The 23,228-nt window shown below is 47.1% G+C and overlaps 1 protein-coding gene across 7 annotated transcripts in view; it reads left to right on the top strand.

Moving 5' to 3' along the window:
• The window catches only part of NAV2 (neuron navigator 2), a 429,204-nt gene that overhangs the window by 382,012 nt on the left and 23,964 nt on the right, over positions 1–23,228 (top strand). For all 7 annotated transcript variants that reach the window (XM_055416029.2, XM_055416030.2, XM_055416032.2 and 4 more), the window contains 8 exons: positions 3,471–3,554; positions 3,931–4,042; positions 7,152–7,297; positions 10,009–10,181; positions 17,381–17,534; positions 18,394–18,556; positions 19,290–19,390; positions 21,680–21,775. In XM_055416029.2, the coding sequence (XP_055272004.2) occupies positions 3,471–3,554; positions 3,931–4,042; positions 7,152–7,297; positions 10,009–10,181; positions 17,381–17,534; positions 18,394–18,556; positions 19,290–19,390; positions 21,680–21,775 (1,029 nt within the window). The remainder of the gene's footprint in view (positions 1–3,470; positions 3,555–3,930; positions 4,043–7,151; positions 7,298–10,008; positions 10,182–17,380; positions 17,535–18,393; positions 18,557–19,289; positions 19,391–21,679; positions 21,776–23,228) is intronic.

Genomic DNA, 23,228 nt, shown 5'->3' on the forward strand with positions numbered 1-23,228 from the left:
AACTTTTGCCCATGTAATTCCTGGTTTGAGCCTGAGTCTACTTGAGGAAACTTTCCATTTCATTTTAAAGCGTGCACATGAAGTACCTCGCAGGGTGCTTGACCTTAATTATAGGCTCAGTAATTGCTAACTGCTCTGAACTATTCGTTCTCCTGTGCTCTTACATTTCTGGAAATCTTTGCTTTTTTTATTTTTTTTTCCCCAAAATACTAGTATACTAGGCTACTGTATGTTTTTTTTTTAAATCCTTCTTTATTTTCTTAACTTTTTTCTCTATTGCTGTATCCTAAAAGATCAGAAATTTGGAACTTCCCTGGTGGTCCAGTGGCTAAGCCTCCATGCTCCCAATGCAGGTGCCCTGGGTTCAATCCCCGGTCAGAGAACCAAACTAGATCCTGCATGCTGCAACTAAGACCTGGTGAAGCCAAATAAATAAGTAAATACAAAAAAAAAAAAAAAAGAAGATCAGAAATTGATGTTAGATCTGGAATTTGAGGTTTAGAGTCTTTTTCAAAGACTGAGACATCATCAATTACTGAGACATTATCTCAGGAATCAGATTCATGTCTATGAATCCAGAATCAGTGAGCTAGGGGGTTTCCTTGAAACACATGAGGTTTGACAGCAGGTGATTTGGAAATACTGCCCTTATTAAGAACTACAGCTATCAATGACTGCCCATTACTAATTGAAAAATAGTAATTTATTTATCAATGAACTTGATTAATTCCTCCAGTGACCTCATGCTGCCCCCAAGGGACCTTTCATTGGGCCATTTGGAACCCTCCTCTCTGATCCAGAAGAGTAAGAGTGAGATCCCTCACATTACTATTATTTCACTAATCCGTTTTGCTCTTCATAAAAGCCACTGAATCCCATATTGTTTTAAATTAAATATTTTAAAAAAAACAATGGCAATTATAATAAAGCTGCTATAAAAAAAAAAGTAAAAAATTAAAAAAAAAAATAAAGCAAATATTTAGTCTTGCCACACACCACCGGCAGTGCTAACGTGTTTTACTGTCTGCCATCTTTCTCGCAGGCCAAGCTGTGTTTGTTTTTTCTAGGACAGACGACTCAAAGCCACCTTCTCTGGGTGTTTTTATACTACTTGCGTTTGTTTTCCCTGGGAATGTGAGAATGCTGCTTGCTGAGGAGGCTGCTGTGCGGCTCTGAACCAGCCTCTTGGCCCGTATTTTCATAATTGAGATCACGACTCAGTCCTTTTGCTCACCAGCAAAATGCAATCCTCTGGTTCTTTGGAGCACATGTGGTTTCTTCTTGAGTTTGCAAAAACAGTCTCTCGATAAGCAGTCTTCGTGGGGTCAGGTTTTTGCTTTTTTTAAATGAACAGAAAGTTTTCATGCCCACAAATAGAATCTTGGGTGGCAATCAAACGAGGAATTGAAATAAATGGAAATTCAGTCATTTAAATCTGACCTTGTCATTCCTTTGACGTGCCATGGTAGCAGTCACCTTGTTCGCCTCCAGGCCCTGGCTTCACTCACTATGTGATTGTCTCCAATCTGGTTGGCTTTTGTCCTGCCACATACACCAGGGCAGACGAAAGCGTATCACTTTATTTTAAAATGCAAAGGCTTTCTCTCAGTTTTTCATGAGAGAGGGCATGCAATCAGAAAGAAGCTGGCCAGTTCATTTAACATTTGTATCACCAGTGCCCCGTGCCCTGCCAGCTCCTACGGCCAATGGAAAAGAGGCTCGACAGTTGATCCTAGAGGTGTCTTATCCTCCGTCTCCCTGTCTCATGAAGTCCAGTAACAGAGGCCTCCCACTCACCCCTCAAGTCTCTCCTCCCTAATCTGAAATGTGTGCTGACCCTGACCCCCTTACAGCCTAGGGTGACAGCTCCTCTCCCACCCTTTTCTTCTTCACTCTGTGCATCTATCATATTTGTCTTGAGAATTTTCCAGAACCATCAGGTCTCACTTCTCCCAAGACTCAGGTACCTTGCTGGCCCTTCTGATTCCTCCTCTGACCGCCTGTATCTACCCACCCCACTCCTAGGACCTTTTCTTCATCTCTCTACACCTGTGTTCTCAGAATATCTGTTCCCAAACCCCTTCTGTTCCCCACAGTCTCTAGTCATGCCTGTGTTTTGCAATTCCTTAACAGCTCATAGATCATTTTCAACCACATTGTTTTACTCAGTGCTCAGAATCACCCTGGGAGGAAGATAGATACGGCTCCCATTTTATAGATGAAGAAACTGAGGCCTGCAGGGTTAGATGACTTATCCATTCTTTATCCTTGGTTTTCACAATGTTATCAGGATCCTCAGTCAACTAACTGCTCTCTCTCCTGCTGCTCTATGGAAGGACGTTTAGTGTTGGGACACAGAGTTGCATCTTGCCCTTGAAGACGGTTGCAGAGAAAGGGGCGGACAAGGAAACGTCACATCTCTTAATTCTAAGATACACATTTTTTTTTTATGTTTCTAACATCTCTTAAAATTGTATGCGTATTTCAGCTATAATTGGCAGCATTTTTAAAGCTGTCTTTGTAATATATGGGATAATCGCATGTCTGATGCTGTCTTCTACAGAGATATATAAAAGTGCAGGGGAGCCCCAGGGGAAGTCCTCACTCCAGGGGCAACTGGGGGCAGGTTCTCTGAGGTGGTAGCAGATGGGCCTTTTGGTGGCTTTTTATTAACCAGGATTATAACAGGCAACATCTGCCAACCACTTTGTTCGTCCATTCTGTAAACACGCTCAACGTGAGCCTCTACTGTGAGCTTGGTGCCTAGGGAACGAAAGGTATCCTGCAGTGTAGTAGAGACCGGCGTAAATTAGTGATCACAAGTGTGTGTGTGTTGTGTGTGTGTTTGACTGTGATCCCACAAAGTACACCGCAGACCAGTGTGCTTGTACAAGTGAATAGGAGGGAAGCAGCCCAATCTGGGGGTCTCATGAAGACATGTGCTGAACTCTCTCGAGAAGTATGTGTAAAAATCAGCTGGGGAGGCAGCTAGGGGAAGGGCATTCTGGGCAGAGGGGAAAGGACGCAGAAAGACCCTGAGGTGGGAAGAGGCACGGGACACTGGAGAACGTGGAAGGCTAGAGTAACCAGATCCCAGAGAGCGGTGGGGAGTGGGGCTCAAGAGGCTGAAGAAGTTGATGGGCTCACCCACGTGGCCCCATTAAGATTTCTGTCTTTAAGACCCAGCACTCTTTAGGCACGCCTGCCTTGCAAGGTAGGTTTCCCGGCTGGCTCAGTGGTAAAGAATCAGCCTGCCAAACAGGAGACATGGGTTTGATCCCTGGGTCAGGAAGACCTCTTGGAGGAGGAAATGGCAACTTGCTCCAGTATTCTTGCCTGGAAAAGCCTATATAGCCTGGCAGGCTGTAGTCCATGGGGTCTCAAAGAATTGGACATGACCTAGCAACTAAATAGCAACAGCAAACGTGCAAGATAATGTAACTGCAGGGAAATGTGTCTTTCCCCTCTAGGCTCACCTTGTGGCAGCCTTTGAGCAGAGTCTTGGAAACATGACCATCAGGCTCCAGAGCTTAACCATGACGGCTGAGCAGAAGGTAAAACAGGATGCTTCTTCCCTCCCTGCTAGAATTAACAAACCTAAAAACATGATCCTGTTTTATTCCAGGAAATTGTATAGATTGTAGTGTGCTTGTTGGACTATTGGAATTGAATCTGAAAGAACAGAATTTATTGAGTGAAAAGATGACTTGGACGGAGTGATGGTAACTGCACTGGCAACAGATCTTAGTCCTATTCGCTTTCCTGTGCTCACAAACGCCTGTTGCAAACTGATCCAGGCTAATGTTTGTGACAAAGGTTTCCTACAGCTCCTTCATTCTCTCCTCTCCTCTGAGCTGATGCTAAGCTGACTTCAGCTGAACTCAGTACAGAATGATTTGGGGATGACCGGTCTTTTTTTCTGTTCCTCAGGATTCAGAATTGAATGAGTTAAGAAAAACCATTGAGTTGCTGAAGAAACAGAACGCAGCTGCCCAGGCTGCCATTAATGGAGTAATTAACACCCCGGAGCTCAATTGCAAAGGTAAAGGAAGAAAAACAGCTTTCAGTCTGGCGACCTGCCTGCCCTTAGGAACCCTCCCCTGACAACATATGATGCAACCACCCTTCCAGAGGGTGGGAGTCTGTGTCAGGTCTTAGAAGACACTACATCCAGTTTTTTCGGCTTCTAGGAAGAGAGCTGTTCTGGCTCGTCCTCTTCTCTGATATATCTCAAAATGGAAGAAGATATATCTCTATTGACCAAGTATCAGAGTATTCCACAGCCTTAATTTCACTAATGCTTTGATATTTACAGACTGACGTGTTGTTGTTAAGTTGCTCAGTCCTGTCCGACTCGTTGTGACCCCATGGACTGCAGCACACCAGGCTTCCCTGTCCTTTACCATCTCCTGGAGCTTGCTCAAACTCCTGTCCATTGAGTCAGTGATGCCATCCAAACATCTCGTCCTCTTCTGTCTCCTTCTTCTCCTGCCTTCAATCTTTCCCAGCATCAGGGTCTTTTCCAATGAGTTGACTCTTCACATCAGGTGGCCAAAGGATTAGAACTTTAGCATCAGTCCTTCCAATGAATATTCAGGACTAATTCTCTTTATGATTGGCTGGTTTGATCTCCTTGCTGTCCAAGGGAATCTCAAGAGTCTTCTCTAGCACCACAGTTCGAAGGCATCAATTCTTTGGCACTCAGTCTTTTTTATTGTCCAGCTCTCACATCTATACATGACTACTGGAAAAATCATAGCTTGGATTATATGGACCTTTGTCAGCAAAGTAATGACTCTGCTTTTTAATACACTGTCTAGGTTTATCATTGCTTTTCTTCCAAGGAGCAAGTGTCTTTTAATTTCATGACTGCAGTCACCGTCTGCAGTGATTTTTGGACCCCAAGAAAATAAAGTCTGTCACTGTTTCCATTGTTTCCCCATCTATTTGCCATGACGTAATGGGACCAGACGCCATGATCATCGTTTTTTGAATGTTGAGTTTTAAGTCAGCTTTTTCACTCCCTTCTTCCACTTTCATCAAGAGGCTCTTCACTTCCTCTTCACTTTCTGCCATAAGGGTGGTGTCATCTGCCTATCTGAGATTATTGATATTTCTCCTGGCAGTCTTAAATCCTGCTTGTGCTTCATCCAGCCCAGCATTTTGCATGATGTATTCTGCATATAAGTTAAATAAGCAGGGTGACAATATATAGCCTTGACATACTGCTTTCCCAATTTTGAACCAGTCCGTTGTTCCATGTCCTGTTCTAATTGTTGCTTCTTGATCTGCATACAGGTTTCTCAGGAGGCAGGTAAGGTGGTCTGGTATTCTCATCTCTTTAAGAATTTTCTACAGTTTGTTGTGATCTACACAGTCAGACTTTAGCATAGTCAATGAAGCAGAAGTAGATGTTTTTCTGGAATTCTCTTGCTTTTTCAATGATCCAGCAGATGTTGGCAATTTGATCTCTGATTCCTTTGCCTTTCCTAAATCCAGCTTGTACATCTGGAAGTTCTTGGTTCACTTACTGTTGAAGCCTAGCTTGAAGGATTTTGAGCATTACTTTGCTAGCATGTGAAATGAGTTCAATCGTGAAGTAGTTTGAACATTCTTTGGCATTGCCTTTGGGATTGGAATGAAAACTGACCTTTTCCCGTCCTCTGGCCACTGCTGAGTTTTCCAAATTTGCTGGCATATTGAGTGCAGCACTTTCACATCATTATCTTTTAGGATTTATCTTTTAGGAATTCAGCTGGAATTCCATCACCTCTGCTAGCTTTGTTCATAGTGATGCTTCCTAAGGCCCGCTTGACTTCACGTTCCAGGATGTCTGGCTCTGTGTGACTGATCACACCATCATGGTTATCTGGGTCATGAAGATCTTTTTTGTATGGTTCTTCTGTGTATTCTTGCCACCTCTTCTTAATATCTCCTGCTTCCATTAGATCCATACCATTTCTGTCCTTTATTGTGCCCATCTTTGCATGAAATGTTCCCTTGGTATCTCTAATTTTCTTGAAGAGATCTCTAGTCTTTCCCATTCTACTTTTTTCCTCTATTTCTTTGCATTGTTCACTCAAGAAGGCTTTCTTATTTCTCTTTTCTCTTCTTTGATACTCTGCCTACTGACGTGGGGCTGCCTGGAATGGGTTCATCCCTTATTTGTCCTGGGAAACATTTTGGAAGGAATTGCTTTGTCCTTAGTTACTTGGGGTGGTGGGGGAAATGTGGGCATGAGTTGTTACATCAGAAATGAAGTGAAGAGCACTGATGGGTGATGGTGCTGACACTTACGGAACAGTCACTGTGTTCTGAGCACAGCGCTCAGTGTTCTAATGATTTCATTAACCCGTCTTCTGTCCACAACATGCTTATGAGGGCGATGCTGGTCCTCCCTCCACATTGTACTGAGGGGAATATTGAGTTTTAGAGCCGATGATCCCATCCTGAGGCCACTGAATGTGAGAAACAGAAATGGAACAAGAACCCACGTCTGCCCCTGAAACCAGTGCTATAAAGACAGAACTGTTGGTGTCGTCTTGTGCTTGTGGGGAACGCTGTCTGCAAGGTTTATTTTGGTCTCACTGCTTTTGGGGGCAGTGTTATTTCTGGTACCACTGTCAGCTCAGATGGCAGGCCTCCTGGAAAAGTGAGGCTAGGGGTGACGTGAGAAGGATTGATAAGAGCTGGCAAGGCAGAACAGAGGGAGAAGAGCATCCCAGGAAAGGAGAATAGTGGCTGTCAGGCAGTGAGAGGACGTGGGCATGGCATGTCCGTGGGCATGAGAAAGCTGGTGCAGCAGGAGCAGAGAGAGCAAAGGAGGGGACGCTCACAACCCAGGTGACTACTGCTGCAACTCGGGGACACGTGGTCGTGTCTAAAGCTCAAGAGAGCAGGTGTGGGGGAATTCTCCCTGAGCTTCCCCTTACTTCCGTTGGGCAAAATGAAAAAGAGTTCTCCTTTAACTGATCAGAGAGGGCATGGCCTCCACCTACTCAGGGACCTTAAACCCAGCATCTGGGAACAGTAGGTGAGGTCTAATGGGAAATAGCTAGTAGTCCCTGGGTGTGTGAATTTGGGTGTAAATCCTGGGGCAAAGGAAGGGGCAAAGTCAGCAGCTCCTGACATCTTGGATCTTGGGTCTCCAGGGAATGGAACCTCCCAGGCCACAGACCTCCGCATCCGCAGACAGCACTCCTCCGACAGCGTCTCCAGCATCAACAGCGCCACCAGCCACTCCAGCGTGGGCAGTAACATAGAGACCGATTCAAAGAAGAAGAAGAGAAAGAACTGGGTGAGTGTGCCTCCAAAGACTCTCGTGCTGACTAACAGAGTTGGTCTCGGAAACAGTGTGCCCTGGATATAAACCTCTTAACTTCACAATGTAGACCCTTGGGAGTCAATCCAGTGAAGTGGCTTGTGGACAGGTTTCTACTAAAGTCAGTGTTGTGCTCAGCCAAGCCCTGGGATTTATGAAATAACCACCTCCTTGTAGTTTTACCGTCTCACGAGACTTTATGTGAAGCACTCGTCTTTCATTTCATATGCGTCACTTCTTCCTCATCATGGGCTGGCCGCAAAGTTCCAGATACTAGACCAGGGTTACTATTAAGTGGTTTTTTTCCCCTTAGTTCCAAAGTATTTTTTGGAGTGTGTATCACTGGCCATCCCATCATTAATCATAGTCCTTATCTACTTATTTACATGATTGCCTATGAGAGCATTAAATCACCCACCCTTCTCTTTAAAATATTTTTGACCCTTTGCTGAAAGTAAAAGTTTCATGAAGTGGTTGTTAGCAGTTAGTGAGTGGTTGGATTGGGAGGGGTCGGAGGTCATAACTCAAAACAGCAAATTTAATAAAAGCAGTCTCCCATATTGTGTTTCTCCATGCTTCCACAGTTCCCTCCAGCTACTGGACTTTCTGTACAATGGCCTCTTGAACAGGGTTTCCCATTCTTCATGGAAAATGCCACTGTCCTCTCCCCATGCGATTTTCAGTTCTGCTGACTGGCTATGGAGTTCTGATTGTCATTCACTGCTCCCCAGCTTCAGTGCAGGGACACCCCAGGTTGATCTGAACTTGGCCAGGACTCACAGAGCCCCGTTTGTCAGTGCTCACAGCGTCATGTGTTCATAGTAGCTTCAGTGTCCGCACTCATTCCATACACTTCTCATTCATTTTGTGTTATCTTGGATGGGTGGCGAGGTCCAGTGATGGGGGAGTTGAGGATTTAGTCGTTTTGATTATTGATGACTTGCATTGGAGGCAAGCGGAAAGGCCAGTTCCGGATGATTCTCTCATCTTTCTGATTAAATCTTTCCTTATGTTACTGATGGCTTTTAGTCAACTCATTTGCTGTGACTTAAATAAAATTAACTCATGTTTTGTTTCTAATATGCTGTTGCTAAATATGATCTGATTTGATTATCAAAAAGTGATGAGAGAATTATTTTCTATGAAAAAATGTGACCATCCTTTTTTCTTAATTAAGGAAATAAAACTTAAAGTTTTTAAGACAGCTTTTGGTTATCATTGCCATTGGGGAGGATGGACAATTGGCATCCTCAGTTAATTCCAAAGGTCAATGTTGTCTGATCTTTGTAAGCAAGCTCCTCCTTTACCTGGCATCTTACCAGAGGTTGAGCAAGGATTTCGGTAGATGTATGCAGATCCTTCTGTTTCTCTGACTACTCTCTGGAAATATGACTGGATGTAGGAAATGGGAGAGAAATGGGATACAGACTTGACCACAAGCTGGATGTGCAGTTTGCTATGGGTGAAATTTTGATAGGAGAAAATTCTCATTATTTTTGAATGACCCATTTTCTGAATTTCACAGTGGTTAAGGAAACTCCCAGAATGTGTTTTCAGAAGGAAAAAAAAACTTTAGAAGAAGAAATTTACTTTCTAAAAGAACGTTTTCAAGATGAAGCTGTATTTTTTGGTCCTAGAAAAGTATGTGCTAAGAAAACATCATACTTTTAATTTTTTTATGTTCTCAGAATTTTCAGATCCATTTCATGATTTGGGGAATTTGTGATATACCAGTTTCTTTTTCCCAATATGGTTAATACATTTCTTTAAAATATCTTTTTTTTTTTTTTTTAGCAAGGAGTGACATGGCTAATTTTCTGCTTTTATTATGTGTATAGAAGGACAGTAGAAGCTCCTAAGTACCTATGTCAGAGAGCTATGCAGCCATGTTAGGACTGGTGCAGCAATGAAGCTACCCTTGGTGAGAAAAGAAGACATGCTTAAAAAAGAAAAAAAAGACTTAGAGATGACTGATTAGAGGTGGGAAGGAATGAGGAGTGTAGGAAGATGGGGCAGTCATTTCAACCAAAGAAGCTTGTAGAGCTTAGATTGTAGGCACCTCCAGACACGCTCTTCCTCTCCTTCCATAATTGGAGAAGATAGCTCTTAAGCTTTGCAAGATCCCTGGTCCTACCAGACACCTCCTCTCTGTATGGTGTTTATCATGAGCCATGCCGTGTCTGAAAAGTCCGAAGCTTTCCCTGTCTCTGGCTTTCTCTGTTAAAAATGTGTCTTTTTTCCTCCCCTTCCCCATTTTTGCTTGCGTTTTCCCTGGCAGGTCAATGAGGTAAGCGAGACCCACGTGAATCTCGGATACCAAGCTAACCCATCCACTGACATGACTAACCTCACCCGCATCCGCCGCCATGTCTGAGCACCCCGCTGTGTTGCCGTGTCACCCCCTCCTTCCCACATCATCTGCTGAGCCAGGCTCTGTCTTGCTGTTGGCATCTAGTCTTGACCCAAGAGTAGGCATGGAATGTCACCCACAGGACCAGTCCGCTGAGCTGTCAACACCAGATAACTCTTCTTCCCTTAATGCACTGATTCAAGAGAGCTGTGGGGAACCTTTTCCATGGCCGGGAGGAGAGCAGGGGAGAAGTAATTTGCTCTGCTGCATGTCTCTGTTTGCTGAGGCCTGAGGGGTGGGCCCGGCCTCTGCCAGCCTGATAATCTTGTGTGTTCAGTTACGCAGCTCCTTCAAGCAAGCCTTCGGGAAGAAGAAGTCTCCCAAGTCAGCGTCCTCCCATTCAGACATTGAGGAGATGACAGATTCTTCTCTGCCTTCCTCACCGAAGCTACCACACAATGGATCCACGGGCTCCACTCCCCTGCTGCGAAACTCTCACTCCAATTCTCTGTAAGTCTGTCTGCTGGGGTCACTCTGGTCATCTTTTGGCCCCTGACAGCTCTCTCCAACAGGAAAGGCTGGGAGTCCTGTTACGCTCTCTCTTCTCCTTGGGGTCCTTGTGTCTTGCATTCATGGGACTCTACATGTTCTTTCCATGTTTCAGGACGGGAAAGTTTTTTGTTCTGCTGGCGTTGGTGTGGATAATTAGCTGGCTGGTCTTGGGCAAGTGGTTTAACCTCTCTTTGTTTCCACTTCTCCCTCAAATTGGGACAGTGGTTGTCTCCTTATCCTGTCCTAAGGATTGAACAAATAAGTAGATGTGAAAAGCTGCAGCTGGTATGCTCTGTCGGGGAGGTGATGGTATAAGCATTGGCAGTTTGGGCTGAAATTCTGGTTCATTTGGGTGGCAGGGCTGAGAGGTTACACTTTTCTTCTTGGATCAAAATTTAGTGTTGACTCTTTCTCTAAGGTCAGCACTCAAAAGCTAGAAGTTTAAAGAATAGAGTGATTCAGTGACCATTCTCTTTACCAAGGGGTTCTGTATTTCGTAGCATGATTCAACACCCTGAACTCCCCCAGTTGATTGTAAATGAGTCAGTTTGTACAGAGCTCTTTGGGAACACAGCTGGTTGAGTGAGACAGGTGATTGCTCACTTGGCCTTGGCTTAGGTGCCGTTCCCCTTGCCACCCAGTTACATAGAAAGGAAGAGTCATCTGCTTTTGCCCAGCCAAGCGCCCATGGTTTCCACTGAGCACCCACTGGTCATTATTCCATCAGCGTTCAGGGAGACACCTCTGTGTCCCATCTCAAAACACGAGGCCCAGACTCTGGAGGCAAGAAGCTAGGTCAGGAATGGCGTGGGACCAACAGGCAGGGACCCGGGTATCTGCTCAGAAGGCGGCTCAGCTGACTCCCTGCAGCAGCGAGAGAGATTGCCCCTACCCCACAGGACTAAGTTCCTTCAGAGCCCTTGGTATCACCAGGCAAGAAACGGAAGAACTGGTGCTCAAGTAGGCTGCAAGGGCAGTTCCCATGAGACAAGACGTTGCCTGGGAGAAGCGGACCACTGCGGTTGGGGTCAGATCAGCCAGCGAGCTAGGGGTGGAGGGTGGGGAGTAGACACCTGAGTGAGGTGGTGGACACCTCAGTTTCCTCACTGGTGAAAGAAGGATGAGTTCCGTCTATGTCACTGGATTCTCGTGAGGGAGGAGTCAGATCCCTTGCATGCAGGGTAGCCTCCTTCCTGTCTCAGGAGGCCTGGGCCTTGGGGCCACCCCCAAGCCCACTCAGCCAGCCAGCCTGCCTACAGAAGACAGCGCCCTGCACCAGCATCCCAAGTCCAGCTCACCAGACAGGGGCAGGAAATGCAGGTGAGAGTGTGAGCCGGGACTAGCCCATCGCCTGCTCGGACCACACGGAAGACGGGCAGTGGGAGAGAGGAGGCAGAGTTTAGGGCCCTGACTTTTATTTATGAACCCACCCTCCAGTGAAGAATGGACCCCATTTTACATAAATCAGCGGCTCCTCCTCTCTTGGTGGGGGGTGCCCTGGCAAGAAGGTGGAGACGGGCACTTCCATCCTGGGCAAAGGGGTACGCCCAAGCACCAGGAGGGAGAGGAGTGCTGAGGCCTGGACTGTGGCTCCTGCCCAGCGCCCTGAGTGCTGGCGTGGGGTTAAACCAGCTCTCTGGAGCACAAGTCCCATCTGACCTGCAGGGTGCCCAGGAGGTACATAAAGGGCCAGCTGCCCATGGCTCACCTGCCGTCATCCCAGAGCATCCCAGTCCAGTTGTTTCCTGACCAGGGGACCCCTCATCTGTTCTTTATGGGTTGATACAAACTACTCATATGTCAACCTATGTGAGCAGGACACTGTTTGAGATGGTTCTGGAGACACCAAAGAGGATGTTAACCTGATTCCCATCCCTGGGGATTAGGGCTCATGGGACATGACACAGTGGAGCTGATTCCACTCCTGGGGTCTGTTCTGTGCCAGGCACCATTCTTGGCTCTGGCGACAGCAGTATATAAGAGAGTCAAGTTCCCACTCCATTGTAGATCCCATGTGTCAGGGAGCGAGATGGTTGTTAAACACAGAAAGCTGGGTAAATGAGAAGAATCAGACAGTACGAAGGGTTCATGCTGGAAATTGAAACAGTGTGTTGGGATGCAGAGTACATTGACAGCAGCTGCAGATAGAGTGGCCCGGAAAGGCCCCTCTGAGGAGGTGATGTTTCAGCCAAGACCTGTATGCCAGGAGGGATCCCTGATTAGTTCTTGTTGGTAACGCTTGACAGACTCAGTCCCAAAGCTCAGAGGCTTCACCCGTGGCTATTGATCGCTGCTTCCCTCCAGACCTAACCCATCATGAGCAGGCGGCCTGCCACGTGGTGATGCCGGCACCCAGGCTCCGCCTGTTCTGTGGGCCCATGTCCTCTGTGTGTCCAGCCAGCAGGCAGGGAGGGGACAGAGTGGGAATCCTGCAGGAGGCCATGATGGACCGTGCCTCTTCCCACTGACCACTGAGCAGGGCTTACGACCTGGGAGGGGAGAAGTGAAATATGTGTGCCCCGTGGGTTGGGGGTGGGAGATCTCAGTGAACACGGAGCTGACTCTGCCTCCCAGCGAGCAGGGCAGCTTTCCTGGTGGGACCCGGAACCAGGCCTGGTGTGTCTGAGAACGCAGGGTATGGCCAGCGTGGCTGCTGCATCTTGGGCCCTTGGAAAGTGGTGGGGAAGGAGGCGGCACCAGTCTAGAACATGTGAGGCTTTGAAGCTGTAGGTGAGTTTGCATCTGATTTCCCGTGTGATGGGTAGGCCTTGGAGAGTTTTCAGCAGGAATGTGAGATCGTCTGAATTAGCATCTCACAAATGGAGTGTGAAGAGAGAGACTGCAGCAGAGGCTGACAACGCGCTCCCCTCACTCCCCAGCCCCCACCACCCCCAGGCGCTCGGGCCTGTTTCCTATTGTTTGAACTCACCACTTACAGTCACCATCCCCGGGCCTTTGCCCTTTCTGTGCCCTCGGCCTGGCACAAGCTGCTCAGTGTTTCTCTGTCAGTAAGGCCCGGCCTAGGCACCTTGCATGAAATCACATCCACCACCAGCCAGTGCTCCCACCAGTCCCCTTGTGCATTATATTTTTTCACCATTGCGGATATCACCACCTGTTATGGAGCATCTCCTTGGTTATTTCTTCTTTGCCCCAATTCTCCAATCTCCAGGTGAAGCTCCAAGTAGTTAGGTACCCTATTGGTTTTGCGGGCATTCAGATATTAGGTGCTAATGGTGAGTCCTGGGTGGACTTAGGATATATTCTGAAAGGAAAGCTGATAGCGCCTGGTGATGGGGCGTGTGAAGGGAAGAGAAGAAGAAATGTTGAATATTCCTAGATTTGCAACTTGAGGACTTGGGGGTGTGGAGGTATTGTTTCTGGGATGGGTGGGAGACACACACTGGGCCAGGAGCAGACCAGGTTTGACCGCATGAGGTTTGAGATGCCCAGAAGACATCCCTGTGGAGATGCCAGCCAGCCTGGATTTCCTAGAGGTTGAGATTTGGGAAACATGAGCTCACAGGTGGTTCAAAAGCTGGGATCCTCTAAGGAATTGAATAGACATGGGGGAGAGACAGAGGGATCAGGACTGAGTTCTGGGACTCTCTGATATCCGACGTTCAGGAGGAGAAGGTAGAGCAGCCAGGGAGGTGAGTGGAAACCCAGGGGCAGAGAGAAGAGTTCATTTGAAGGAGGGAGGAGTAACTGGGCCAGAAGCTGCCAGGTGGCCAAGCGCATTGAGGTGAGGGTGGCAGTGATACTCTCAGCCTGTGGGGCTCCCAGAGCCAGAGCGCTCCCTCCAAACCCAAACCACTTTCCCCAGAGGGACCGGGCGGGGCCCACTCTTGGCTCACTCGGTAGCCCTTTCCTGACATTCCACAGCATCCGCGCACACTGGAGATGTTTGTTTTGGGTCTGGTTTTCCAAAGGGTGGGCAGAGAGCAAATGGTTCTTTCCAGCCTTGAAGGGTTTGTAAGAATGTGCAGATCTAGACATGAGAAGGCGTTCAAAGAAGATACCAAAGGCAGAGGAGTCAGAGCTTGGAAAAGTTCCTACAACATGGGCGGAAGGAATGGCCATGTGGGAAGGCAGCGTTTCCCACACTCGGGGTGTGTAAAATTAGGTATGCCCCCAACCCTGCTTCCTGGGCAAGACGGCAGGAATATGCTGGCATTAAGTAGTAGGGGCAGAGTAGGAAAAATTAATATCAGGTTGCTTCAGTAAGTGGTTCACGGAGGGGACAAGCGTGTGTTGAGTGCCTGCAGGATATAGTTCTGGAGCATGGCCCTGGGGTTAAGCTGACCCACCGGATTTCTTTGTGCTTCTCACATCTTTAATAGGCATGTCAATTTCTTTATGCCTCTGCCTCCCTCTTAAAGCGGAGGTAACTGTAGCGCCTCTTCCTGAAGTTGGTAGTGTACGTAGTACATTAAATAGGTCACTGCAGATGCCCAGTGCAGTGGTCCATGTATTCAGTAGCTGTTACGTGAGGGTCAGTGTGATCAGATGCAACAGAATCTGGCTGAATCCTGGTCCTAGAGGATCAGGATCAGCAGTCATGTCGGGACCGATTATCGATGACACAGCAGAGGTCTAGGGCAGGCAGGAACCAGGGGGGAACTCTGGTGTGGGCAGTAGGCACAGCAACTGGCTCTTAGCTGGGGCTCATTTTCAGCATCATCTGAGTTGTAGGACACTCCTCCTGGGCAGTCTTGCCAAGCGGTGTTTCTGAGAAATGACCGATTTGGGGGTGATGGGGGGCAGTTCATGGAGGGGTGTTGAACTCTTGGTAGGGTTACTCTTAACAGACTTTCTTCGTTTTAGTTTGCTTCCCTTTGTAAAGTTATTGTTTGGCGAAGCTTCACAGAGTAACACATGTGATAAATTCCCCCAAGCGGGTGCCAAGGAAATGTAGTCTCTCCTTGCTGAGGAAGCTTTCTGGGGAAAAGCACAGGCCATGTGAAGAAGATTGGAGCAAAATGCCTTGCCACGTGACAGACAGACAGTGTGAACCAAAGCCAATTGTTCTTTGCAGTGACCTGGAATCTTTGAGTTTGGATGAGACAGGGTTTGGCTAAGACCAGAGTGGCACAGTGGAATTTTGTTCAGACTTTACACTCCATTTAAACCAGGAAACCATAGTCCTCTCTCAAGAATGAAGCAGTTTTTCCAAGTTCCCCTTGAAAACCTCCCAAACCAAAAAAATATATGTATAATATATATATGTGACTATTTAGTTAAACCCTACAAACCACGGTCAGAGAGCTGGGAGAGGGTGGCAGTGGGCGGAGGGAGGATATGATTTCTAAAGACATTACTGTCTCTCTAACCCAACTCTTTCTTAGTCCTAAATCTGTTGGCCCCAAATTTGTTTCTCACAGATATGAAACGGGAATAATTAGGAGATTTTCAAGGGTCTGTTGGAGGTCTTAGAAGATTTTGAAGTGAAGTTTTATTGGCTGCTGACAACTTTTTAAAATAGGAGGTGGTTTTGTATCTCTCAAAACAGTTCAGGGTGATGGTCAAGAAAACAACCACAAAAAGATTTGCCTGTTCAGGTGTTAAATTTTTCTTCTAGTCCTTTCTGTCCCCCAAATACAATTGTGTCCCTTTTAACAGTGATCACGGGTCTCCTTTGGCAATTAACATGTCCACTCCCTCTCCCGGTTTCCAGGTCAGGTTTGGTTTGACTTCACATCCAGTGCTTGGGTCCTGGAGAGAGGGCTCGCATGATTATTTCTGCAGACCACATGCTCACCATGTCATTCAGAGATAATCAGATTCAGCTTTGTGACTTTCTGAACTTAGGCTTTTTTTTTTTCTTTCTGTTTTCGGTCCAAGAAATGTCCAAGCTTTCTCTTCTGGATCACACTGCACCTCAGCTCCTATCATTGAAATTAACAGAACCTTTTCTAAATTGAACTGCCTTTTCTAACATTGCAGTTCATCACTACTCTTACGATCTTCCAGTTTGTGCTGATTTGCCAGGTAGCAGAAGGACAGACCTCAGTAATCAAATAAGGAACCCAGCCTGGAAGCACCACCTCTTAAAACAGGGACTCACGGGGTCCCACAGTGTCCTGATCTGGTGTCCAGCCGGGGTAGGACTGCGCACCAAGGTGTTTCATGTTTTCAGATAAAAGTTTTGGTTTTCATGTCATACCATCCTCTCTGCTAACGACCTGAGATGTTTTTCTTTCTTGCCATGGGCTTATTAAGTAGTGTGGGGTGCGGGAATGAAAGAATGTTTCTCTCTCTGAACACCTTTAAAGGAATGGGCTTTAGAACATAACCAGAGACAGACTAACATTGCCCACCTGTATCTGTCGGTTTTTTCCCCTTTTTGGAAAATAAAAATCACCCTCAGCTGTCTGCGCCTGGAGTGTCTAATCTTTAAAACAGATAGTTAACCTTGTTTCTCTGAGTAGGTTTTGATATTAAGGGCTATATAGTGTCATTATAGGGGCCCAGCTTGTGTATACTTCACAGAGGGTGTCAAATCCCCAAGGTTACTGTTCTCTTTGGCCAGCTCCTGTTTATCCCTGAATCTCTGGAATTTGGCTGAAGGGCGTACCATTCAGATTGCCAGAACTCTGCAAAGAAACAGTGTAGAGAAGCATGAAGTCTGTGAATTTCAGGTGCTTTTGCTATTGTCACTTCCAGGAAGCTTCCCTCATAGCTCAGCTGGTAAAGAATCCGCCTGCAATGCAGGAGACCCCGGTTCAATTCCTGGGTCAGGATGATCTGCTGGAGAAGGGATAGGCTACCCACTCCAGTGTTCTTGGCTTTCCTTGTGGCTCAGCTGGTAAAGAATCCGCCTGCAGTGCGAGAGACCCCAGTTCAATCCCTGGGTTGGGAAAATCCCCTGGAGAAGGGAAAGGCTACCCACTCCAGTATTTTGGCCTGGAGAATTCCATGGACTGCATAGGCCATGGGGTTGCAAAGAGTCGGACACAACTGAGCAACTTGCACTTTCACTTCCGGGAAGCACCAAGGAGTTGGATATACCAGCTCCTTTGCCATCTGAGCCACCAAGGAAGCCCCTTTTATACAGGATTACTCCTGAACAAACCTGATGATGGAGTAGTGGTCGGGGCAACTCAGAGGAGCTGCACTCAGAGCCGCCTTGGTCAGCAACACTTCTCTTTCCCTAGCATTTCGGAGTGTATGGACAGCGAGGCCGAGACGGTCATGCAGCTCCGAAACGAGCTGAGGGACAAGGAAATGAAGCTGACTGACATCCGCCTGGAAGCCCTCAGCTCTGCCCACCAGCTGGACCAACTGCGAGAGGCCATGAACAGGATGCAGGTTAGCCTCAGGCTGCAGGGGAGGAGCTGTTCCCACCATGCTCCCGCCCTGCTCCGCCGGCCTTCTGCACTTCCGGGTTGGACCCTTCGCCCAAGGCTCAGCCTGACGTCTCTTCCTCCACCAAGCCCTTTCGAATCCTGCAGCTGGGAATGGTAGTGCAGTGCCCTTTTTTGAATCCCTATAGATTTATTCTCTCCCCAGCTCCTCTCACCTTCTGATGCAGACTGAAGGCATCTGCGTCTTCTGAGCTATTCTCTTTTGCGTCGCTTCCTCTGGATGTGTGAGCACCAGTGCTTAACACACAGAAGGAGGTCCTTCACAAATACGGAGTAAAGGACCCCTACGGGTTCTGCCAAATCAGACCTCAACTGGAGAGCAGTGTTTCCCAAAGGAGTTTCCATGGAACACTCATTCCACGAGAGGCTGTGTGAAAAGAAAGCTCCTTGATCAGATTTGTTTGAGAGATACTGCATACTGTGTGCGCCTCTCAGATTTATAATGCGTACCAGCTCGTTAAAGGCTCTGAGAAGTCAAGTCCTGCAGTAAAGGCCTGGGTTGAGAAACCCAGAGGTTTTCCAACTTCTTAGATATGAATTCTTCCACCTATTACCCATACTTTGGGAAAGATTTCTGAGGTCTTTGTCAAAGAAAGCCAGCTCTCAGACCTTCCCCTGCCCAAGAGGTCTTCTGTATACAGCACAGGAACCACGTTGAACAATGTCTCTGAGGGTGTAATGTACTCTGCCTCAGGCGGGATGTGCATTTGATCTCTGCAGGAAACTTTCAAATTCCTCCTCCAGAAAAGGCTTGGTCACAATATATCCGCCCAGTCAGTGAGTTTCTGCCTTCCCCTTTACAGAGTGAAATAGAGAAACTGAAGGCTGAGAATGACCGGCTGAAGTCAGAGTCTCAAGGCAGTGGCTGCAGCCGGGCGCCCTCCCAGGTGTCCCTGTCCGCCTCCCCCAGGCAGTCCCTGGGGCTCTCCCAGCACAGCCTGAATCTCGCCGAGTCCAGCAGCCTGGGTGAGTGGTGTCACAGGGCCTGCAGCTGGCCCTCTGGTCTCTAAGCAGGAGCCCCAAGATGAGCAGATCAGCAGATCAAATGGAGAAGCAGAGGCGTGTGTGCACTTAGGGTGTGTGTCTGTGTGCGTATGTGTGTATGTGGGTGTGCGTCTGCTACCAACATGAGCCCAGCCGTTAGACTGCTGTCATGCTTTGCTCCAGCACCCCGAGATCTCCAAGCCATGAGCTTGGATCCCTTGCCCACCATGCTGAGTTGTGTTTGATCCATTTTAAGAGGCTGACCTGCAAGCTGTATGCTGCCTACCACCCCCTCATGGTAAACAGTCCCACTTGGGATGATGGCTTGGTTTATGACCTTCCTGCCTTGGGGCTGGATTCTAGGCTGGCTGGATAATTAGCGAGCGCCATCGAGGTTTTCTTTGTAAGCCTACCGAGGCTGACGCTTTTATTTCTTATCCATAAGGCTGCTCTTGCTATCGTTCTGGTTGAGTCTCCCTTGCACTTCCATTCAGCAAGGTACATCGTTGGCCCGCTGGCTCCTTGGTCGGCCCGCTGTTGGTCTCTGTGGTTGCGTTCTGCATTCTGCCCCATCCCCTGCCCCCACCCCCACCCCCCTGCCCCTGCACGGCGACACCTGGTCTGTCCTGCTGCTGTGCTGATTAGCAGCGGGGGTGTCGGGAGGCCGGCTTTGCTGTCCCATGTGCCTAAGGCTGTCGATGTTTTCCATTCGCAGACATGTTGCTGGATGACGCTGGTGAATGCTCGGCTCGGAAGGAAGGAGGCAGGCATGTTAAGATAGTTGTCAGCTTTCAGGAGGAAATGAAGTGGAAGGAGGTTAGTTGGATCCCTTACCCTGCTCAGCCTGCCCCTTCCCCAGGTAGAACTTCCTAGCGTAGTGATTCCATCATCACGCCCATCATCTCGGAGCCTGAGGTGACTTAGAAATAGTACTAATGCTTTCCCTAACTAACTCTAAATCCCCAGCAGCATTTTGATACCAAAGACGTGAACAAACGGCCCTTCCATATCTCTCGTGTTTGGAAAATCTATAAAGAGTTCTTAAAATTTGTCCAGGTTGCCCTTCTTTCAAGTATCTAACTGAACATTAACATCAGTCAGAAATGGCTTTTCGGAATTTAGTATGTTCCCAAAACTCTTCAAAGGCAGCTAAGCACATTTAGCACAGAAGGTACAAAAATAAGCTGACCAAATTCAGGTGACCAAGAGCACCAGATTTATCCAGTCGTCAGAGGTTGGTGGCCAAGCCCAGGAGCACACGGGTGCTAGCAGTGGAGATGGTAGGGCATCCTGACTTGCTGAAGCTGGAGCATCTGAGTTTTATGTTCTCTTCCAGGGTCCAGAGGTCATGTCCTCATCAGAGTGTTTTAGGGTGGGAGGCAGGGGTTGATAATCAAAGTTGATTTTTAGTCATTGATTAAATCCGAATGATGCTGAGAATGACCACCTCTCACATAAGTGAGAGGCCTCATGAACCTCTAATGTAAGTCCCTTGAAGTTTTTGCTTGCTTATTATTTCTGAGTATTTTAGCCACATGCTATTACAGGCTCTGAGATCTTGGGAGCCCAAAATGGCCATCAGAACACAGCGTCTCTAGCCAGATTTCTCTGCCAGAGGATTCCACATGTGGCTGGCCATCTAGTGTCAGTGAAGAGGGGAGCTGCTAGTGGTCTGAGAATCATCTAGTTTCAGTTCAGTTCAGTCGCTCAGTCGTGACCGACTCTTTGCGACCCCATGAATCACAGCATGCCAGGCCTCCCTGTCCATCACCAACTCCCGGAGTTCACTCAAACTCATGTCCATCAAGCTGGTGATGCCATCCAGCCATCTCATTCTCTGTCGTCCCCGTCTCCTCCTGCCCCCAATCCCTCCCAGCATCAGAGTCTTTTCCAGTGAGTCAATTCATCTAGTTTAGAAAGATCCAATAAATAACTCCATTTTCAGAGCTGGGCTGGTAGAGTGATAGATTACTAAGGGGGGAGTCATTCTTATAACTTATGATACCTGTGAATGCCTTTTATTCTAATGATCTAACTTATGATACCTGTGAATACCTTTTATTCTAATGATCATCAACACAAACTAACACTTTATAAAACTTTGTCCCTTTCCAAAATGGTGTTCTGGATCACCACAACATCTGGATGAGGTTGGCTGCCCAGATTTTATTATCTCCATTTTACAATTGAGAAACCCAGGACCCCAGCATCACTTACCTAAGGCTGTAAGGCAAGTGGTGGGCCAGATCATCTCACTGCAAGACAGGTGCTTTCTTCTCTGCTGATGTTGCTCAGCTGGCAAATAAACCCCCAGCTCTCCCCACTTCTCTCTACCCTCCTAATTATATATTCTTATCAGCATGTCAGATATTTTAAAAGCAAACAGAATGGAATGTTCTACTAGTTTCCTTTAGTCAGTGTGATCAGTTAGCCCCTACTATGCAGAGCTCTGTGGGCAGTGAGGCAAAAGAAGTAGAAAAAGATTATTTTTTTGTGTGAACTTCTGGGAGTCTTACTGGTTTTCAGAATTGAGCATGTTTAAAATTTTAATTAGAAGAAAAATCAATATCATTGAAAAACAGAAGAAAAAAAAATCCCAAAGGAATTTAAGATATAACAAGGAGACAAGCTTGATAGACAAATAAGATAAATACCTCAAAATAAACAAGTACAAAATATATCATCATATACGTTGTGTACAGAACTATTGAAGCAGTGTGAGTGCTGAGCGTGGTGGGTTAATCATTGAAGGCTTCCTGGAAGAGGTGAGTTCATAAGCAAAGTTTGGAAAGGTAGAGATGGCAGAAAGGAGAGAGGAGAGCATTCATATGAGGTATGGGGATACATCCATATGAGGTACACCTTCAGTAAAAGGTTCTAGATTCTAGAAAGGAGACCCTCTCTTCCTGACCCATGGGTTGTGATAGAGGAGAAAAATAAGTTTAAGACAGCTGCATTTAGTCCAAGTTATATCTGGTATCAAAGCAAATAGGACTTTGAGCCCCTCTCAAGCCACTGGTGGAGTTCTAAGACAATCTGAGTCCTCTGCTAACCTGAGTCAGAACGGATCCACCTGTTTTTCACCTGTGGACATCTCACCCTTAGGATTCCAGGCCACACCTCTTCCTCATCGGCTGCATTGGAGTTAGTGGCAAGACAAAGTGGGACGTGCTTGATGGGGTGGTGAGACGGCTCTTCAAAGTAAGTGCTTCGTGGAGACAGCCATCCAAGTGGGGGCCTGGGCCTCGGGCAAGGAAAGGGTGGTTTGTTTCCTGAACCTGGTCATTTCTTGGGCTGTGTCCCCTCTCCCACATTCTTCTGTTGCTGGGACTTATCGCCTGGTTGTCAAGGGAACAGGAGGAGATGGTAAGTACAGACTGGTAACAGGACCAGCTGTTCTCGTCTGCCCTTTGCAGTGGTTGGCCAGCCAGAGAGGGGCGTTTCCCCAGCCTTGAACCATTACATGAACCTCTCAAAGTGAACTGCTGATGTCCACATTCTGTCTTCACCTTAGAATGTCCTATTGGGTGTGTCTTGCACCGTGTGTTCTGGGGCTGGGGCCAAGACATCACATTTCCACCCTTCGTTTTGGTGAGGGGATCTAATCCACCTTGCCCAGTGTCCTGTGCCAACATTTCAGAGTCTGTGATTTGTGCTATGTGTGACATTGACTTCTGACCCAGGGCTAGTGTCAAGGATGTTGGCACAGTTACTTTTCTGTTCGTTCTAATCACATCATCAGAGTGGGTGTTTGCCACAGGAGAAATAGCTAATGAGCATCTGGGTGAACCTTGATGTGTTGTTGATTTGAAAGAAGCTTTTAGGACGTTTTTTGGTCTGTTGCCCTAAAGTAGGTCAGTGACCAGAGTGTTCATTCATCACATCCCCAAGTACTAATAATAGCCCACATTTTTTGTGTGTCAGAGACCATATTGGTCTGGTTGTTGGTCTGATTTCGAAATCTGACTTTTAACCTAGTACGCTCTAGTTTCTCAGCGTCTAGATTGAGGTGGCTTCACACAGAGAAAATTCTGTCTTTGGACCCAAGCTTGCTTCCCATTTTGGCAGACCAGTCTGCAGAAGTGAGACGGGGTAAAAGGCGGAAATGGCTTAGGACAGACCAGGCCTGCTGCCCCGGCCGGAACCTTGTCTCTTTTCATGAGCAGTTGGGTCATCCTTGGATTAGAATGACCACAGATCAGGCTGGAGCGAGCCAGGGAGGTGTCACGTGTGAGAAGTGAGACCATTAAAGGTAACAGCTTGTTATCAGGATTCCATCTCAGTTGTTTGGCTACCACAGAGCCTATGGACTTTGTTCCAAGGTCATTGACCTCAAACCTCTCAGTCACTCATCTAATTTGGAACACTTTCCAAATTAAACACTCGTTTGTTTATGTAAAACTCTAGAGCTGCTCTTTTTTTTAGCAGCCCAGAGTTTTGTTTCCTTTGTCATTTAGTATGACCCTTGACCTGAGCCAAAAGAAGGGGCTGGTGGGGAGATTTCTTATCAGAATTTACATGCATTTCACGCACTTCTTCATGCATTTTCCAGCCCCATTCACAGGCCCCAGTGTCTTTAAAACTTCAGCTGAACTTAGAGGAAAAGCACCATAGCTTCCCTGCTTGGTTTATCCAGACTACACATTCACCATCT

This window comes from Moschus berezovskii, chromosome 25, assembly GCF_049115385.1.
Source record: "Moschus berezovskii isolate FMDL1 chromosome 25, NW_MosBer_1.0, whole genome shotgun sequence".
Lineage (NCBI taxonomy): Eukaryota > Metazoa > Chordata > Mammalia > Artiodactyla > Moschidae > Moschus > Moschus berezovskii.